Here is a 15971-nt window from a genome sequence, read left to right on the forward strand (position 1 = left end):
ATAAGCCTGGATGATCAAATGAACTGAGATAATATGGATGATTTATATCAATGACTGTATTATTCGCCATTGTAGATGTTCGATTATCTTGATTTGATGAGTTTGATCGAAGAGCAGATGTGTATGAGTACATAAATATGTATTTAACTAGCTGATACTATATATCTAGCTCTGATACCGATGGTGATAAATTTGCTCCTAAAGCACTCAAATGCCTATTTTGTTGGTTACCTTTTCAATAAAAAAGGATATAAGGTGGTTGATCTTGATACTAAGAAATGCTATGTTACCAGAGATATAGTCTTTAAAGAGGATATTTATCTATTTAAAGAAAAATATGCTCCTATTTCTGATACTCCTTCTGATAAGCATCTCTTTTACAACATGACACTGATCATTCTGTTGTTCATCTTCCTGATCATGCTACTAATCATGATACTAACAGTACAACTACTTCTGTCATTCGACCAGTAAGAAACAAAACTCTTCCTGTCAAACTAAGAGATTTTACAGGTTTGCGAAGGCATCTAATTCCCAACTCTGCAACTACTATAACTGATCAGGTAAACACTGTTTTTTGTTCTTATCCAATTCAAAACTACATATCATATGACAATGTGTCATCATCATACTCCAAATTTTTAGTTGCTACTGTTCAGTCATCTATAACATACACCTATAAGCAAGCTTCTACTGATCACAACTGGTTACAAGCTATGAAAATTGAGCTGAATGCACTAGAGAGTAACAACACCTGGGAAATTGTTCCTAAACCAAAGAATCGCCATATAGTAGATTGCAAATGGTTGTTCAAAATCAAATACAATCCAAATGGGAGTATTGAAAGGTACAAAGCAAGATTAGTGGCCAAAGGCTTCATTCAGACTTATGGATTGGATTATTTTGAAACTTATGCACCAGTTGCTAAAATGACTACCGTTCGATTACTTATTGTTGTTGCAGCTGCTAAAGATTGGCCAATTTCTCAATTGGACATTACAAATGCCTTCTTACATGGTGATTTGAATGAAACTGTATATATGAGACTTCCACCTGGATATCTTCAATTTTCCACCTGTGTTGATCTTACTAGTATCACAGATTCTTCAAATGTTGCTTGCAAACTCAAAAAGTCCTTGTATGGTCTTAAACAAGCTCCAAGATGTTGGTTTACTAAATTCTCCAAGGCCTTAATAGAGTATGGTTGTAGTCAGTCACATTCTGACAACAGCTTATTCACATTGACATCCAACAATCAATTTGTGGCAATATTAGTCTATGTAGATGATATTCTGGTAGCAGGTTCATCCAAGTCTCTTATGCAGCAAGTGATTGATTTTTTGGCTACAAAGTTCAAAGTTAAAGATTTGGGATCCCTTAAATACTTCCTTGGCATTGAGGTTGCCAGGTTTTCAGCTGGCATCTACTTACATCAAAGTAAGTATACTCTTGACATACTCAAGGATTCGGGTTTACTAGCTGTTAAACCATCCAAGATTCCTATTGAGCAAAATCACAATCTTCTGGATAATGTCAGTCCTCTATTACATGATTCCAGTGCCTCTTCATATAGAAGAATTGTGGGTAGATTACTATATCTTACAGTCACCAGGTCTGATATCTGTTATTCTGTCCAAGTGTTATCACAGTTCATAGCAACTCCTAGGTCTGATCACTTACGAGCTGCTCATAAGGTTGTTAGATATCTCAAAAATGCTCTTGTCCAAGGTATTTTAATGTCTTCTCATAATTCAATGTCTCTATCTGCTTACTGTGATTCAGATTGGGCAGGTGATAAAACTTCTAGACATTCTCTTACTGGCTACTGTGTTAAGTTTGGCAATTTTTTAATTTCCTGGAAGTGGAAGAAACAACAAACTATTTCCAGGTCATCTGCTGAAGCTGAGTACAGAAGTATGGCAGATACTTGCTGTGAACTGACTTGGTTGTTGAATTTGTTTAAAACTTTTCAAATCCAGTCTCTTACTCCTGTTACTCTTTATTGTGACAATAAGTCAGCCATTTATATTGCTTTCAACTCAGTTTTTTATCAAAGAACAAAACACATTGAGTTAGATTGTCATTTGGTTAGAGAGAAGTTACAACTGGGCATGATTTAACCGACCTACATCAGCACTACTTTACAACCTGCATATATTTTTACAAAGGCCTTATCTTCTGCTCAGTTGCTTTTCTTGAACTCCAAGTTAGGAGTTTGTAATCTGTTTTCCCCTCCTAACTTGAGGGGGGATGTTAATCATATAGGCAAATAGCAAGAGCCAAAGTTGATGCAGCAAAAGCTGCAGTCTTCAGACACAGCAAAAATAAATTCTGATATGCTAAACTCTGATATGCTAAAATCTGATATGATAAAATTTGATATAAACTCTGATATGTCAGCTCAGGTCCAGCATATGACAGCTCGGTTTCAGCACAACACAGCTCAGCAAGCAAAAGTTAGTTACAGATTAGTGACTCACAATGAGTTTTGTATCAAGTATACAAGTCACTCAGAGAGAAGTAAAGATTAGAATTGTAAAATGAACTTGTTTTTACTGAATGAATATCTTCTTCTTCTTCATGATTGCCGTATGTATATGTTTCATATCTGCATCTTAAACTCCATTAATGGAGCTTCATTTACGAAAGTGACAGTTTGGTGAAAATAAATAGTAGTTAGTTGACTTGGAAAACTAATGTCTGATGTTTTCTGGGCAGAAAAACCACGAGGATTATCTTCCACCTTCCTCGTTGACAAAACTTGTAGTGGCCCAAGACAATGGTAACATACAAACCGATTGTAGAGATGATCGTCGATCAGAAAGCGATGAATATGTGAATGTTAACAGTAAAGATGCCAATGTAGAAGCTGAATCTCATGCTTCTGCTGAAAGGCGCGCGCCGCAAATGAAAAGTTGGAAGCTATTGTTTGACATGGATTATTCACCACCAAAGACTCGCCCTCCGCTTCACAACGGAGTTTGATTTTCGCTCTCCATGGCGTTGTGTACATTTCTGAATCTTAAGGGACTATTGCATGTATAACATAAGTTTCATGGTCTCATTAGTTAAAATTGATGAAGTTTCTGCTTATTAAACATTGATTAGTTGGAAGACATAAAGCATAACAATTCTTTCAAACTCAGACAACAGTAACTTCCCACAATAACACTTAGCAAAAAATATTCTACACAGAATAACTACTTCAACGCATGAAAAACAAAAGACAAATCTGATTTTGAGTATCTATACCAAATATTCAATAAATATAAAAAGCAATGACTATTTTTGTAATTATTCAAGAAAACGACTTGCTGGAATCACATATCCAAGCTACACAAAGCTAGGCTGGATTCAGCTATAACTAAAAATCATCTGTAACAAAGTTAAGTTTGTTGATGTTTTGTCTTCATGCCCTGTTTGGTTGCCTCTGCTATAAAACTCAGTTTAGTTAAGTCCGAAAGGCAGCACTAAAATCCTATATGGTGTAACAAACAAGTACATTCTCACTCCCTGGGGCGGGCAAGCCAGAGAGAGCTAAGAGCTCGGAGACGAGAAAAATAGTCATTGATTGCAATGACAGCACGAGCAGACTGGCGAGTTGTCAGTATACGATGCAACTGCTGGAGCGTTTGTTGCCTAAGATTGTCCGCCTGGTAATGGAAAATGATTGTTTGACATTTTGTTTTTGGTTCATCTAGAATAATTATTAATAATAAATTGGTTCTATGCATAAAATGATAAAGGATTACCTGACGAATAAAATTTTCAAGTGTTCCAAGCTTTCCCATAGCCATAGCCATTTGTCCCATGTAACTGGCTACATTTCCTGGTGAATTTGATTGAGCATTTGAACTGGCCAATGTGTCGGCCAAGGACTGCTGCAATGCCTCCATTCCCTGTGACAAAGCATCCTCTGCCTGTTGGGAGGATTGCTGCAAGTTGGTGATAGCTAACAACTGTTGCTCAGTCAAAGGCTCCAGCTTATTCACAAGCAGCTACAACCATGAAATTTAAAGTATAGATAATTGTATACTTACATAATACTGAAATATAATGATTAAAGAAAAAGTAATCAAATTAAAACTCATAATTAAATATCACATATATATTAAATGAATGCATAAGTGATAAGAATGTCAACACGAGATAATAACATCAGAGAATTAAATGTGACTTTAACGTCAGATTGGGGATCTGACCAAGAATGTTAATGCCACAGGACTTCATGAATTTTCACTTCAATTTAACCAGTCATCTATTATTTCCATGCCCAAACTAATGGAAATTGAGACACGATATACAGAGATATGAAACTCGTTGAGTTGGTATTATAGTTGGCGAGAGAGTAGAATTAAAGTTGAACATAAAATAGCTTTAGGACATTGTCACTCTATTGCACATAATTAACTATATTCTCGGTTGAGGCAAGTTATTCGTCTAGCTTCATATTAATTCTTCTATATTCCTACTTGATAAATCTGACCTAAAATCCACGGCAAAGAAATTGAAACAAAAGGTAACATTATAATAACTCCTTTTCATCAAGTTCTTCCTTCCTTGCACAAAGTCTTATAATTTTGCACAATCCTAGGCAACTTTTTATCATTTGAACAAAAAGATATATAAACTAAAAATAATATATATCAACTTCAAATCTATACTTGCATGAAAGAGATTAAAAACAACAGACTGAGTACATACTTGACATCAATGGGACATCTACAACATGTGGAAGTGTTCACCCAAAAAAGAATCCTCACCTTAAGTAATTCAGATGGACGAAATCCTCCAAGCCAGTGAAAGCACCTCTCTGCAGGTGTTTTCCACATTCCTGATAAGATATGGAAAACATCAGCCTTGGAAGCCTCAGCTTTAATCCTGTAAATGTCATCATAGTGTGTCAAGAGGCTATCCACAATGATGCGTAGTTCAGCATCACCCGCATGAGAACTGAGAGCTCCTCTCAGCTCATTAGCTCGCCTGGTGTGCTCTTCCAGCCAGCGCGCATATTCTGCATCAAATGCCAAGGCTCCTGCAAAGTCATTGGACCATTTAGCTCAGGTTTCTGAAACAAATCCAAAAATAACAGTTTACTAATGGAAATATATTCCTACAGTTCCTACAGCTAGCTAGATTAGTTAGTGACACGTAAGTTTGGCAGGTTTACGGTACCCAATTTGACATGCTACACAACTAGTGCAGACCTCTAGTCCTAATCGACAGGCAACAGCCTCCCCCCTAGAAAAGAAACAAAAATCTGATGCATCTAATGAATATAGATGCAGAAGCAGATCAAACCATTAACATGTCTACGAATTCAAATATGTGAGGTTATTGTTATCAACGTCTTCATTCTCAATAAATAGAAAAAAAACATAAGAAAATGGCCATACCATTTCCACTAATCGACTGAGCATCCCCTGAACTTGAGATATATTTACCCTTCATACGAAAGAAAACAAAAAATCATCAACTGGAAGCAAACATTTAGATAGTAGAGAATATACTACTAATTTTAGATAGTAGAGATCATGCTACCAAGGATATTGATATAACCTGTTGCCTAGCTCGTTGAAGCTCTTGTTCGAGTTGAGTCAGCTGCATTCTGCTGCTCTCAAGTTGTTGGACATAAGCCTAAAACAGAGCATAGATAAATAGGGAACAACTTCATTTACTTAAACTTCATTAAAATCTGAGGAAAATTAAAAAATAGATGCTGATTACTAAATGCAAAAAAGAAGTACAACCTAATAATGTAGAAATGTAGAAAGGGGTTATGCAGTACAACCTAATAATGCATGCTACAGTGTGCAACTATCAGGGAAGGAATGCGATTACAAGTACCTAAAATGCGAGGAATGCCATACAAAGATGAATACAGGGAGAAGTATGACACTTTAAAGACCACAATGGTAGTGGTCATGATTAAAATCATTGTTTGATTTAGTACTTTGCAATGAAGACTCTTATCACTACAAAATAGCAGGAAAAGCCCGAATGTTGTGACTAAATCTTTACCTACATTAGTCTCTCCAAATACACATGATAGCTACTTGTGCATTCACCATGAAATTAAAAAGATGTGCTAATACGTGTGTGAGCGCAGATCAAGGATAGTATCCAAAAATAGATTATGTTTAAATTTACACCATTTTAATGCAAAACAATTGAAGGTATGATGAAGAAAGAAAGAAAGAAAGAAAGAAAGAAGGAGAAATGGACCCTGATGCAATCTGCTAGTGGACAAAATATATAGTCATGTCAATAGTTCAACTAAGTGTATTCTAATAATTAAGACTACTCTAATGAACTCTAAGCCTTGTTGCAGAACCAGTTGGTGGCGGCTATATGAACAATGCAGAATTAAGATAAAGACAACGTAATAATACACGCACTCACAATTCATATATATAAGAATCGGCTTTCACAAAATGAAATGAGGTTGATTAAAGAATAAATAGGCATTAGCACGTTCTGCACACATACACTAAATATAAAAACTATAAATTAGGTTTGAATTTTATGCCAATCCCGTGAATAATGAAGAGGGAGGTGTGATGAAGCAAGGAGAAACAGACCCTTATGCAAATGCTACTATCAAATACATCTATTTCCATGCCAATAGTTCAACCAGGGTGTATTCTAATATTTAAAACTACTTAAATCAACTAAGGTAAGCCTTTTGCAAAATCCCGGGGAAGGGGGAGGGGACAACTAACCAAATGAAATAACCTGTGCAGTGCAATCTAGACCAAAAAAAAAATTTGACTTGAACATCAAAATAAAATGAGGCAACTGGAAGCTTTAATAGGATCCAGGATCATCAGGCGAAGTTTCCCTTTATAGGCAGCCATACCCTTACTCTTCATAATAAGAAACATGTCCCTTGTGAATAGCAAGCAGACACTTGACTATTGCGCCAACCACAGCCTTCTATATGGTTTAATTTTGAGTTTAATCTTTCTTTCTTTCTTTTTACTATAATAAATTAGTAGAGCTTGTAAACCGCTATAAATGTATACCGGTGATTGGGGATTACTGTGAAGGGAGAAGGGGATAATGTGTGTGGGTGTGTCTGTCGATATGGATATGAGTTAGTCTGACATTCCCAATTCAGTTGACAGCTTCAAAATGTGCATAAATCATTCTTTTGAAATAGATTATGGAGGCAGCATATTACAAGAAAGTATACCTTTTTCCTTAACCGGCTCTTTCTTGCAGCTTCGCGATTTTGGGCAAGTCTACGAAGGGTCTGTAATATAAAATTTAACAATAGCTCATAAAGTTAAGGAAAACGATTAAAATACATGTATTTATATTACAAATATAGGATATACGATATAAACAGGCCAGAAAGTAAAACCTTTTGATCCCTTGACCTCTCGCTAGCATCAGAAACCACCATACCTTGACTGCTTTGGAACTGCAACCATGAAAACCAAAAGAAAGTATGACTAAACTTTAAGAACCAAATATTAAATTAAAATGTAACAGTTAAAAGAAGTTATTTAAAATATGTTACAAATAATGGAAGGAACCAGAATTTGTTAGAAATATATAGAGCGGTAGGAATAATGCAGCTGAAGTTTGTTGTTAAGAATCTCACCCCAGGAGCCTTGTCGTCGATATCCCCATCTGTAGATGTATCAGTCCTAGGACTTGCAATCCTCAACATCTTCTTCCTCAAAATGAATTATTGAAATAAATATATGCTACTGCTGACTTCCCAAACTAACTGCAGATAAAAATTAAGAGATGGAGTTGATAGATAACTATGCAAATGATTTACTTGACACAACATTTCTAAAGATCGAGAGCATGATCTTAAATCCTCACGATTAAGACATGTATAACTAAAACGTAAAAACTAAAAAGCATAAGTTACAAGTTCGCCTTTTATGCCAAGCGATTCTAGAAGAATTGAGTTGGCACTTGACCGTTGACACTTCTGAACGATACCCTGGATCTCTATATATGGGAAAAAGGAAAAAATAACAATAAACCAATTTTAGAAAAAAAAATGACTATTTTGGTTTTCTATATTCGAGGAATAAAATAGGAAATGTATAAAGAACAAAAAAAACTAATGTAAAGATTAAAATATAGCAAAACCAGTAAGACAGTTCAATAAGTTGAATAACATGTTCGATAAAGGTGTAGAGGAAAACCGTCAAGGGCCTAGTACCAAGTTACGTAACTAACATAAACATGTGTGACAAGTAAATTACTTCTTTTAGGAATATACAGTCAGTGTCATGGAAGATTATAGAATCCCATGAAGTAATGTAGCTCCAGAAAAGATCAAGAAATTAAAGGATCTTCATAATTAGTTCTTGGTACAGGTTAATTACCTACCACTTGATCTCTGAGTAAGCAGAAAGCGTCTTGTTGTAATTTAACCTAAATAACTTCTTCAAAATGTTGAAACATATTGATAAACCTCTCTTCAGTTTATATTCATCATTCAAATCGTGTTGCTAGTTAGTAAAATATACAAACAGACAAAATAATGGACAGAGAACTTGACTGTTTAATGCGTATCCATCTCTTTTCCCGGTTACGTAAATTTTATAACCTAAATAGAACCAAAACAAATATGGGAGTAAATAATGATAGGCATTTGTTCATATAACTTTAGGTTTATTTCTTCTATATGTATACATATGATTCGAATAGAAAAAACTGAGGTCCTTTAATTTTTAGCATGACGGTTTTCATCCTTTCCACCCTATATCAATAAAAAACAACATTAACATAATAACCAAAGGCATCGTTTAGTTGTCTTATTCTGGTAATTTTTTGGCCCGGTAACCAAGCGAAATTGCTTAAAAATCATGTCTAGTTCATGGTTATAACAGAGCCAAGTCAAGCCTCAACGCCTGAATACCTTCGAAAAGACTAGTCAACAAGTCGTCCGACTAATCATAAAAGGTCAACAAACTAGATTTATTAACTAAACACATAAATTCCATAATTTAAATCAAAAGTAATAGAATATAAGTTCAAAACATGCATAGTTATTGCATAATAACATTCATATTCCAAACAAAGATTTCCATGCAAATAAAAACATAAGTATGATGAATATCAAACAAAGTTTTCTATCTTAATATCATAATAATCTCCGTCTCTTTCTTGTGTACTATCATTGGCTGGATTGGGTCATGGTACACCACAATCATGGTTATGAAGAACCAAGTTGGGCTGTGAGGCTCTCGGCGAGTACCTTTGCGTTGAATAGTCGTCAACTTGTCATCTTCGCGATAACAATGGTCTAGTTTATTTGCAGCTTACAGCGAAAAAAATTTAGGGCATAAGATCTTAAATTGTGACTTGCAAAAGGAGGTTAGCTCTTTCCACATTCAAATATTTATTCATGTCTGTCTCTAACGAAACCACTTACTTTTGTACATCGCAATGCAGGATAAACCAAATCAAGGGGCCTAGGGACCGGATAAAACAAGCTAATGCAGAAAGAGAAGTTCAATACATTAAATAAAAGCTTTACTAGAATATCATATGTATCTATTAATACCTTAATAAAACTTCCTTAATAAAACTACTTACCTAGAAAGATCAACCAAATCTATCAATAAAAAGATGAACAACAAGACACTAATACGTCTAACTCTATAGATCCAATCTCTTCAGACACACTTGCATACATTCGTGTAGTATAGGTATCAATCATATAGCAAGAAACGAAATGTAAAATGCAATCACCATTTTACCAATGAACAAGATCCCATCTTCTCGGGTAACAAAAGTTCAAGACTGCCAACCTCAATGGAGGCATTGGTGTGTGTGATTTCATTAATATCTACAACTAACCATTTTCAAGAACAAAAAGAATCCAATGCTCGATTATCTAAGATTAAGGTAACTACAAAAATCGAGTGTTTATACTTTGAAGCATCAACACAACATAAACACTAGCAATTATGTACATCACATCCTTCATTTATACTAGTAGTAAAACCTTAAATATAAAAAACTACAACATATTACTGTGCAACAGAATAACAGACACATCACATCACACAGATATAAACCATACATTAAACAACAACGACAACAATACATAAGATACACATTAAAATGAATATAAATTCTTTCGAAATCGAAAAAATAATAGAGATAGTACAGGACTGCTGGTAAGTGGCAAGAACATAATTCAGCAAAATCCAATAAAAAAAACATGTTGAACAAAACGCAAATCCTTCATAAACATACAAAACACATGTAAATAAACATAAGCATATGCAAACACATACAGTAAAAGAGAGATACAGAAAGGGGGCTTACAGTGAATGTAAAAAGTGCACTCAAACACACAAAAATCTCCGCTTTACCAACATTTACAACCCCAAATTAAAGAACTTAAATTTACAGCACCAGCTTCTTCTAGGCCTTAATAAAAAATTAACCAGAGCAGTAAAAAAAAGTGGGCCACAGTAGAAACAAGAGCTTGAGTTAATAAATACCCAGATGGTAAAATTGGATGGGGTTAAAAAACATCAAATTTTTATGAGTTTTTGTAAGTGCTGGTTTAAGAACAAGAACATGTATGTAAAAATCTGTATATTTGATTTTGTATGTATGTACAAAATCTGCAGAGTCTCACTTGTTTTGACTTTTTTTCTTTTTCCCATCTTTGCTTTCATCATTCATTTTGGCTGTAATATCATTAAAATAATTTAAAAATATGTGTGAAAATGATGATTTCAACAGATAAGATTATGAATACACAGGGTCCCACAAATTTTATAAAAATTAATTTACCATTTTTACACAATTTTTTGGTAAACATGAGTTTAAGTAGAATATGTGCTAAATCTTATTTCTAAAAAAAATATTTCTAAAAAGAATAAATCATCCTTCTATTTAATAATTAAATTGTAAAACATGTTTTTACTTTCAAAAATAAAACTTTTTAAAAATCTTAAAACTTTTGATACAATATTTTCATTACAAGAATGAAATATATTTTGTCACTAACAAAATGTAAACTATACAAGATAAAAAATAATAATCTTATCTATAAAGAAATTTAATATTGTGAAAACATGTGCAATATGAAATTTTAATAAAATATTCAATTAAAATAAATTTAAATTATATTTTCGTTTTAATTTTAATTAAATATTGATTCAATTTTAAATTTTATGCATTATTTTTGAATTAAGTTTTAAATTTGACAAAATATATGCTTTGAATGAGATAAAAATTATCAATACTAATCCCAAAAAATACGTTATCGTTTATATCTTATCACATATGCAAGAAAAAACAAAAGAATAGTAAATATTAAATACGTTTAGATTTTGTGTGAATATATCTATGATGTTACGTATTATTAATAATAAAAAAGGTTTTCTCACATATTCTTTATTTTGAGCCCACAAAAAGATATTAATTGCATCCTCATTTATTTTAGATAAAGAAAAATAAAATCAAAAAGGAAGTTCATCCCCATTTCCATTCTCATCTTAAGTAGAATTATATTTTTTTCATGTTATTTCATACTTATGTTTAAATTCATTTATGTACTGTTATCAAATATTAAAATGTTACGGTTTTTATATTTCACTTATAAGTACTTGTGCCATAATTTTTTAAGGCTTTCAAATTTATCTTCAAACATGTTTAGTGTTTTAGTTCTAAAAAAATAGGCTGATGTTTAAAAATACCCATTTTATAGGTAAATGGCGGAAAATACCCATTTTTAAAATATATTGATGAAAATACCGTTTTGGTTACGCATTTTATAATTGGGTAAGTGTAATAAGCATTTGAGAATTGGGTATCCAAGAAAATTACTAAAGATACGCATTTGTGGTTTGGGTATTACCATTGGGATACGCATTTGCCAAATGAGTATCTTAAAAATAAAAAAAATAATAAATTGGATACCCATTTGACAAATGCGTATCTAGTAGAAAATAGGATATCCAAATGGCAAATGCGTCTCCAAAACGGTATTTTCAGCCATTCATTTACAGAATGGGTATTTTTAACCATTTATATTAAAAAATTGTTATTTTTAACATTATTTCAAAAAAATACACCATTGACCTCTTACTTTAACCCATCTTTTTTGTGTTTTTGTCTACCTAAAGTTCATATCATGTGAAGAAACAAAAAGAAATTCATAAAAATCATGCATTTTATGTCACCGTTAAAATAAGGTTTTATTATCTTGTTTTAATTAAAATTGTGGGAAGCTCAATATTTATCATTTATAATGATTTGCTTTTAGAATGTATGATAAGGAATGAATTTACTGCACGTTAAACAACACAAAAACCAGCATCTTCTCCCGGGAAAACCTCTGATCCTTTTGTTCTCTGTAATTTCTAACACTCCTACAATCCCTCACTATCAATCCTCCAGCATTCTTTTTTTTTCCACGCCCCAAAGGTCAGGTTTCTTTTGTTTGATCACATTCATCCCACAGAGACTAAATTCATCAGAATTTTTGTGTTCTCCGATGGGAAACTGCTGTTCCCTAGGAAAGGCGGCACAAAATGCAGCTAAAGAAGACGCTGAAAATGACCAAAACCAAAAAAATCAACAGGCTAGCCAACAGAGTAATCAACAAGCTAAACAGGGTTCTCCAAAGGGAGAAAGTGCTCCCAAAAAAAATAATCCTATAGGACCAGTTTTAGGCAGGCCAATGGACGATGTTAAGGCACAGTACAACATTGGTAAAGAACTTGGAAGGGGACAATTTGGCATCACACACATTTGTACTCATAAACAAACTGGAGAGAAATTCGCATGTAAGACAATAGCGAAAAGAAAGCTGACTAGTAAAGAAGATGTGGAAGATGTTAAGAGGGAAGTTCAAATAATGCATCATTTAACAGGACAACCAAATATTGTGGAACTTAAGGGTGCTTTTGAGGACAAACATGATGTACATTTGGTGATGGAGTTATGTGCTGGTGGAGAATTGTTTGATCGGATCATTGCAAAAGGACATTATACAGAAAGAGCTGCAGCTTCATTGCTACGAACCATTGTTCAAATAGTTCGCACTTGTCATCAAATGGGAGTCATTCATAGGGATCTTAAACCCGAAAATTTCTTACTTCTAAATGGAGATGAAGATTCACCTCTTAAGGCAACAGATTTTGGATTATCAGTTTTCTACAAACAAGGTTACATATTTTGATAAGGAATGCTTGTTTGATATTCTTGATTATCCGTTTCATGATATATTTTTCTTATACATGGCGCCATAAAATAACAGTAACATAAAAATATAAAATTTTATCAAAAAAATCTGATTCAAAAATGAACTGATTTATCTTACTCGTGGCAGGAGATCAATTTAGAGATATTGTTGGCAGTGCATATTATATTGCACCAGAAGTCCTAAAGAGAAAATATGGACCAGAAGTTGATATCTGGAGCATTGGGGTCATGTTATATATTCTTCTATGTGGTGTCCCTCCATTTTGGGCAGGTAACATATTGTGTTCTTCAAAACAAAAGGGTGACATCTTCTTCTTGTACTCTCTGTATTTTTACGTGTATCAGTCTGCTGAAAAAATAGTGAAATTTATACGATGACAGAGTCGGAGCATGAGATATTCAATGAAATTTTGCGTGGTCATGTTGATTTTGCTAGTGATCCATGGCCTACAATCTCACCTCAAGCAAAAGATCTTGTAAAAAGGATGTTGACGATAGACCCCATGAAAAGACTGACAGCAGGTCAAGTTCTCGGTAAGTATAATCAGTAACAAATTTATGCATAGAAAGATTTGTGCATATATACAAGGCATCAATAGAAGTTGGACACAAAGCAAAATAAGAACTACTAACAATTTCCAAACTTCATATTTCTAATTTCTTCTGAATATTTTGTTTCAGCTCATCCCTGGATTATGGAGGATGGAGAAGCACCTGATACACCGCTTGATAATGCTGTTATTGATAGGCTCAAACAGTTCAGAGCAATGAATAAATTCAAAAAAGTTGCTCTTCGGGTACAACACATTCTCATACCTTGATTTGTGTGCGGATAAAATACATATGTTCATAGTTAGAAACATAGCTTATGATGGCCTGGGTTGCTTATGAACTCTAACGTGTCACTCACACGGGAGATGCCTTTTAATAAATGACTCATTTAGGCCAAATAAGCTTGAGCCAAACTTAGTTTCACCTCTGTTTAAGATGTTTAATTACTCTTAATAAGTTCATGTCTCTGGCAATGTGCAGATTATTGCAGGTTGTCTATCAGAAGAAGAGATTGTGGGGTTGAAACAGATGTTCAAAGGCATGGACAGTGACAACAGTGGTACCATAACACTAGACGAATTAAAGCAAGGTCTTGCAAAACAAGGGACAAGCCTAACAAATTTGGAAGTTAAACAGTTGATGGAAGCTGTAAATTCTCAAAAATCCAAATATAAATATACATAGATATCATAAAATTTGTCGATTGCTACTTACTCTGTGCATTTTCTTTTAAAAAATCTTACAATAGGCTGATGCTGATGGAAATGGAACTATTGATTATGACGAGTTCATCACAGCAACAATGCATTTGAACAGAATGGACAAGGAAGAACATCTTTACACTGCATTCCAATACTTTGATACAGATAATAGCGGGTAATTATGATCATGATTATATCGTCGTTATCAGCTAGTTTAATTGCCAGTTAGTAGCGCCTTTTTTGTTTGAATGTGGCTTTCTATTCATCCAGATACTGACATTTTTTGTTGCCAGGTACATTACAATCGAGGAACTAGAGCATGCTCTGAGAGAGTATGGCATGAATGATGACAGTGACATCAAGGAAATTATATCAGAAGTCGATAGTGACAACGTAAGCAAAACAAGAACACAAAATATACTAATAACTTAAGCACGTACAAGTTGATAACGTAATATAAGAACTCAGAGTTCGATCCTCAGTAAAAAGGTACAATTTACGACCCACCAAGAGCCCGAAAGAATGCAACTGCACAGTCCAGTGTACATAATTTGCTCATCGGAGTGCATTCAAGCCATCATTTCAGGATGAAGGTAAATAATAGAGACTAATGAATTGCTTTGAATATTGCAGGATGGTCGGATAAACTACGATGAGTTCGTAACCATGATGAGAAAAGGTCACCAAGAGGTTACCACAAACATTAAAAAGCGACCTGAACTTTCAAGTTCAACAGATATCGTGCCAAAACTCGGAGAATAAAATTCGTATTGCATTTTTTTAGTGCCGAAGATTAGCAGTTGGTCACCTGTGATTATAGCTTGATGAATGGCCAAGTATTTTGAGATAACAATTTACGTAGAGTGCATACAAGGACTTGGAATAGTTTAGTTCAATACATTCATGAATTGTGGGATCAGTTGTAATTTGGCAGTAGATTAGGAAAAGTTAATTCTAATTGTACAGTTCTTCTGGTAACATTAGGTATAGACTAATTTTATCCTTTTTAATTGTTAATTTTTTTCTGGTAATATTAGATATAGAGTAATTTCGTTCTTCTGAATTTTGATTTTTTATTAAATATAATATATTAGAAAGAATGAAAAAAATATACGGGCGATTGACTCTTAGAGGGGTGTAAGCAATGGGGATTTTTTTAAAAAAAATTGGATTTTGATAGGATATTTAATTTGGATTTTAAAATTTTTTTAAAATCTGATGGTACTCAATTTAGACTTTAAAAAAGTCCATTAAAATCTGTTGATATTCAATTTGGATTTTAAAAAATCCATTAAAATATGGTGGTATTCAAAATAGAGATGTTTAAAAAATGTGAAGCCCGAAATTCGATCTGATCCGGAAAAAAACCCGAAAAACCCGATCCGGAAAAAAGCCCGGTCCACGGGCCTTAAATGGACCTCATTTTTTCTCGAAAATTCGACCCGGTCCGAAGCCCGAAAAGCCCGAATAAAAGTCTGAATCTAAAAAAAACTTGATAAAAACCCAGATCTAAAA

The 15971-nt window shown here is 33.7% G+C and overlaps 2 protein-coding genes across 6 annotated transcripts; one reads left to right on the forward strand and one right to left on the reverse strand.

Moving 5' to 3' along the window:
* Positions 1 to 3221: 3221 nt before the first annotated feature.
* On the reverse strand, positions 3222 to 10646 carry LOC141668720 (transcription factor TGA2-like). Of its 5 annotated transcripts, XM_074475718.1 has the most exons (10): positions 10309 to 10621; positions 7889 to 7971; positions 7610 to 7738; positions 7367 to 7426; positions 7196 to 7255; positions 5560 to 5637; positions 5397 to 5445; positions 4764 to 5035; positions 3753 to 3998; positions 3222 to 3653 (listed from the first exon to the last, which is right to left on the reverse strand). In XM_074475718.1, the coding sequence occupies exons 3-10, from the start codon at positions 7676 to 7678 to the stop codon at positions 3507 to 3509; spliced, it is 981 nt and encodes a 326-aa protein (XP_074331819.1). In that variant the 5' UTR covers positions 7679 to 7738; positions 7889 to 7971; positions 10309 to 10621; the 3' UTR covers positions 3222 to 3506. The 5 variants fall into 5 exon arrangements, with proteins under 5 accessions (XP_074331819.1, XP_074331842.1, XP_074331811.1 ...); XM_074475741.1 differs by lacking the exons at positions 7889 to 7971; positions 10309 to 10621 and adding an exon at positions 10628 to 10646; XM_074475710.1 differs by lacking the exon at positions 7889 to 7971.
* Positions 10647 to 12442: 1796 nt separating this feature from the next.
* On the forward strand, positions 12443 to 15487 carry LOC141668710 (calcium-dependent protein kinase 17-like). The gene is made up of 8 exons (XM_074475701.1): positions 12443 to 13166; positions 13331 to 13474; positions 13585 to 13737; positions 13885 to 14000; positions 14236 to 14403; positions 14504 to 14631; positions 14750 to 14849; positions 15090 to 15487. The coding sequence occupies exons 1-8, from the start codon at positions 12494 to 12496 to the stop codon at positions 15216 to 15218; spliced, it is 1611 nt and encodes a 536-aa protein (XP_074331802.1). The 5' UTR covers positions 12443 to 12493; the 3' UTR covers positions 15219 to 15487.
* Positions 15488 to 15971: the final 484 nt, after the last annotated feature.

This window comes from Apium graveolens, chromosome 1 (genome assembly GCF_009905375.1).
Source record: "Apium graveolens cultivar Ventura chromosome 1, ASM990537v1, whole genome shotgun sequence".
In the NCBI taxonomy this organism is placed as follows: Eukaryota; Viridiplantae; Streptophyta; class Magnoliopsida; order Apiales; family Apiaceae; genus Apium; species Apium graveolens.

Coding starts and splice junctions, on each gene's coding strand:
- LOC141668720 (XM_074475741.1), bottom strand. CDS start 7,678: ATGTTGAGGATTGCAAGTCCTAGGACTGATACATCTACAGATGGGGAT. Junction 5,446..5,559: donor TTCAACGAGCTAGGCAACAG/GTTATATCAATA, acceptor TTTCGTATGAAG/GGTAAATATATCTCAAGTTC. Junction 3,654..3,752: donor TTGAAAATTTTATTCGTCAG/GTAATCCTTTAT, acceptor TTCCATTACCAG/GCGGACAATCTTAGGCAACA.
- LOC141668710 (XM_074475701.1), top strand. CDS start 12,494: ATGGGAAACTGCTGTTCCCTAGGAAAGGCGGCACAAAATGCAGCTAAA. Junction 13,738..13,884: donor GACAGCAGGTCAAGTTCTCG/GTAAGTATAATC, acceptor ATTTTGTTTCAG/CTCATCCCTGGATTATGGAG. Junction 14,850..15,089: donor CAGAAGTCGATAGTGACAAC/GTAAGCAAAACA, acceptor TGAATATTGCAG/GATGGTCGGATAAACTACGA.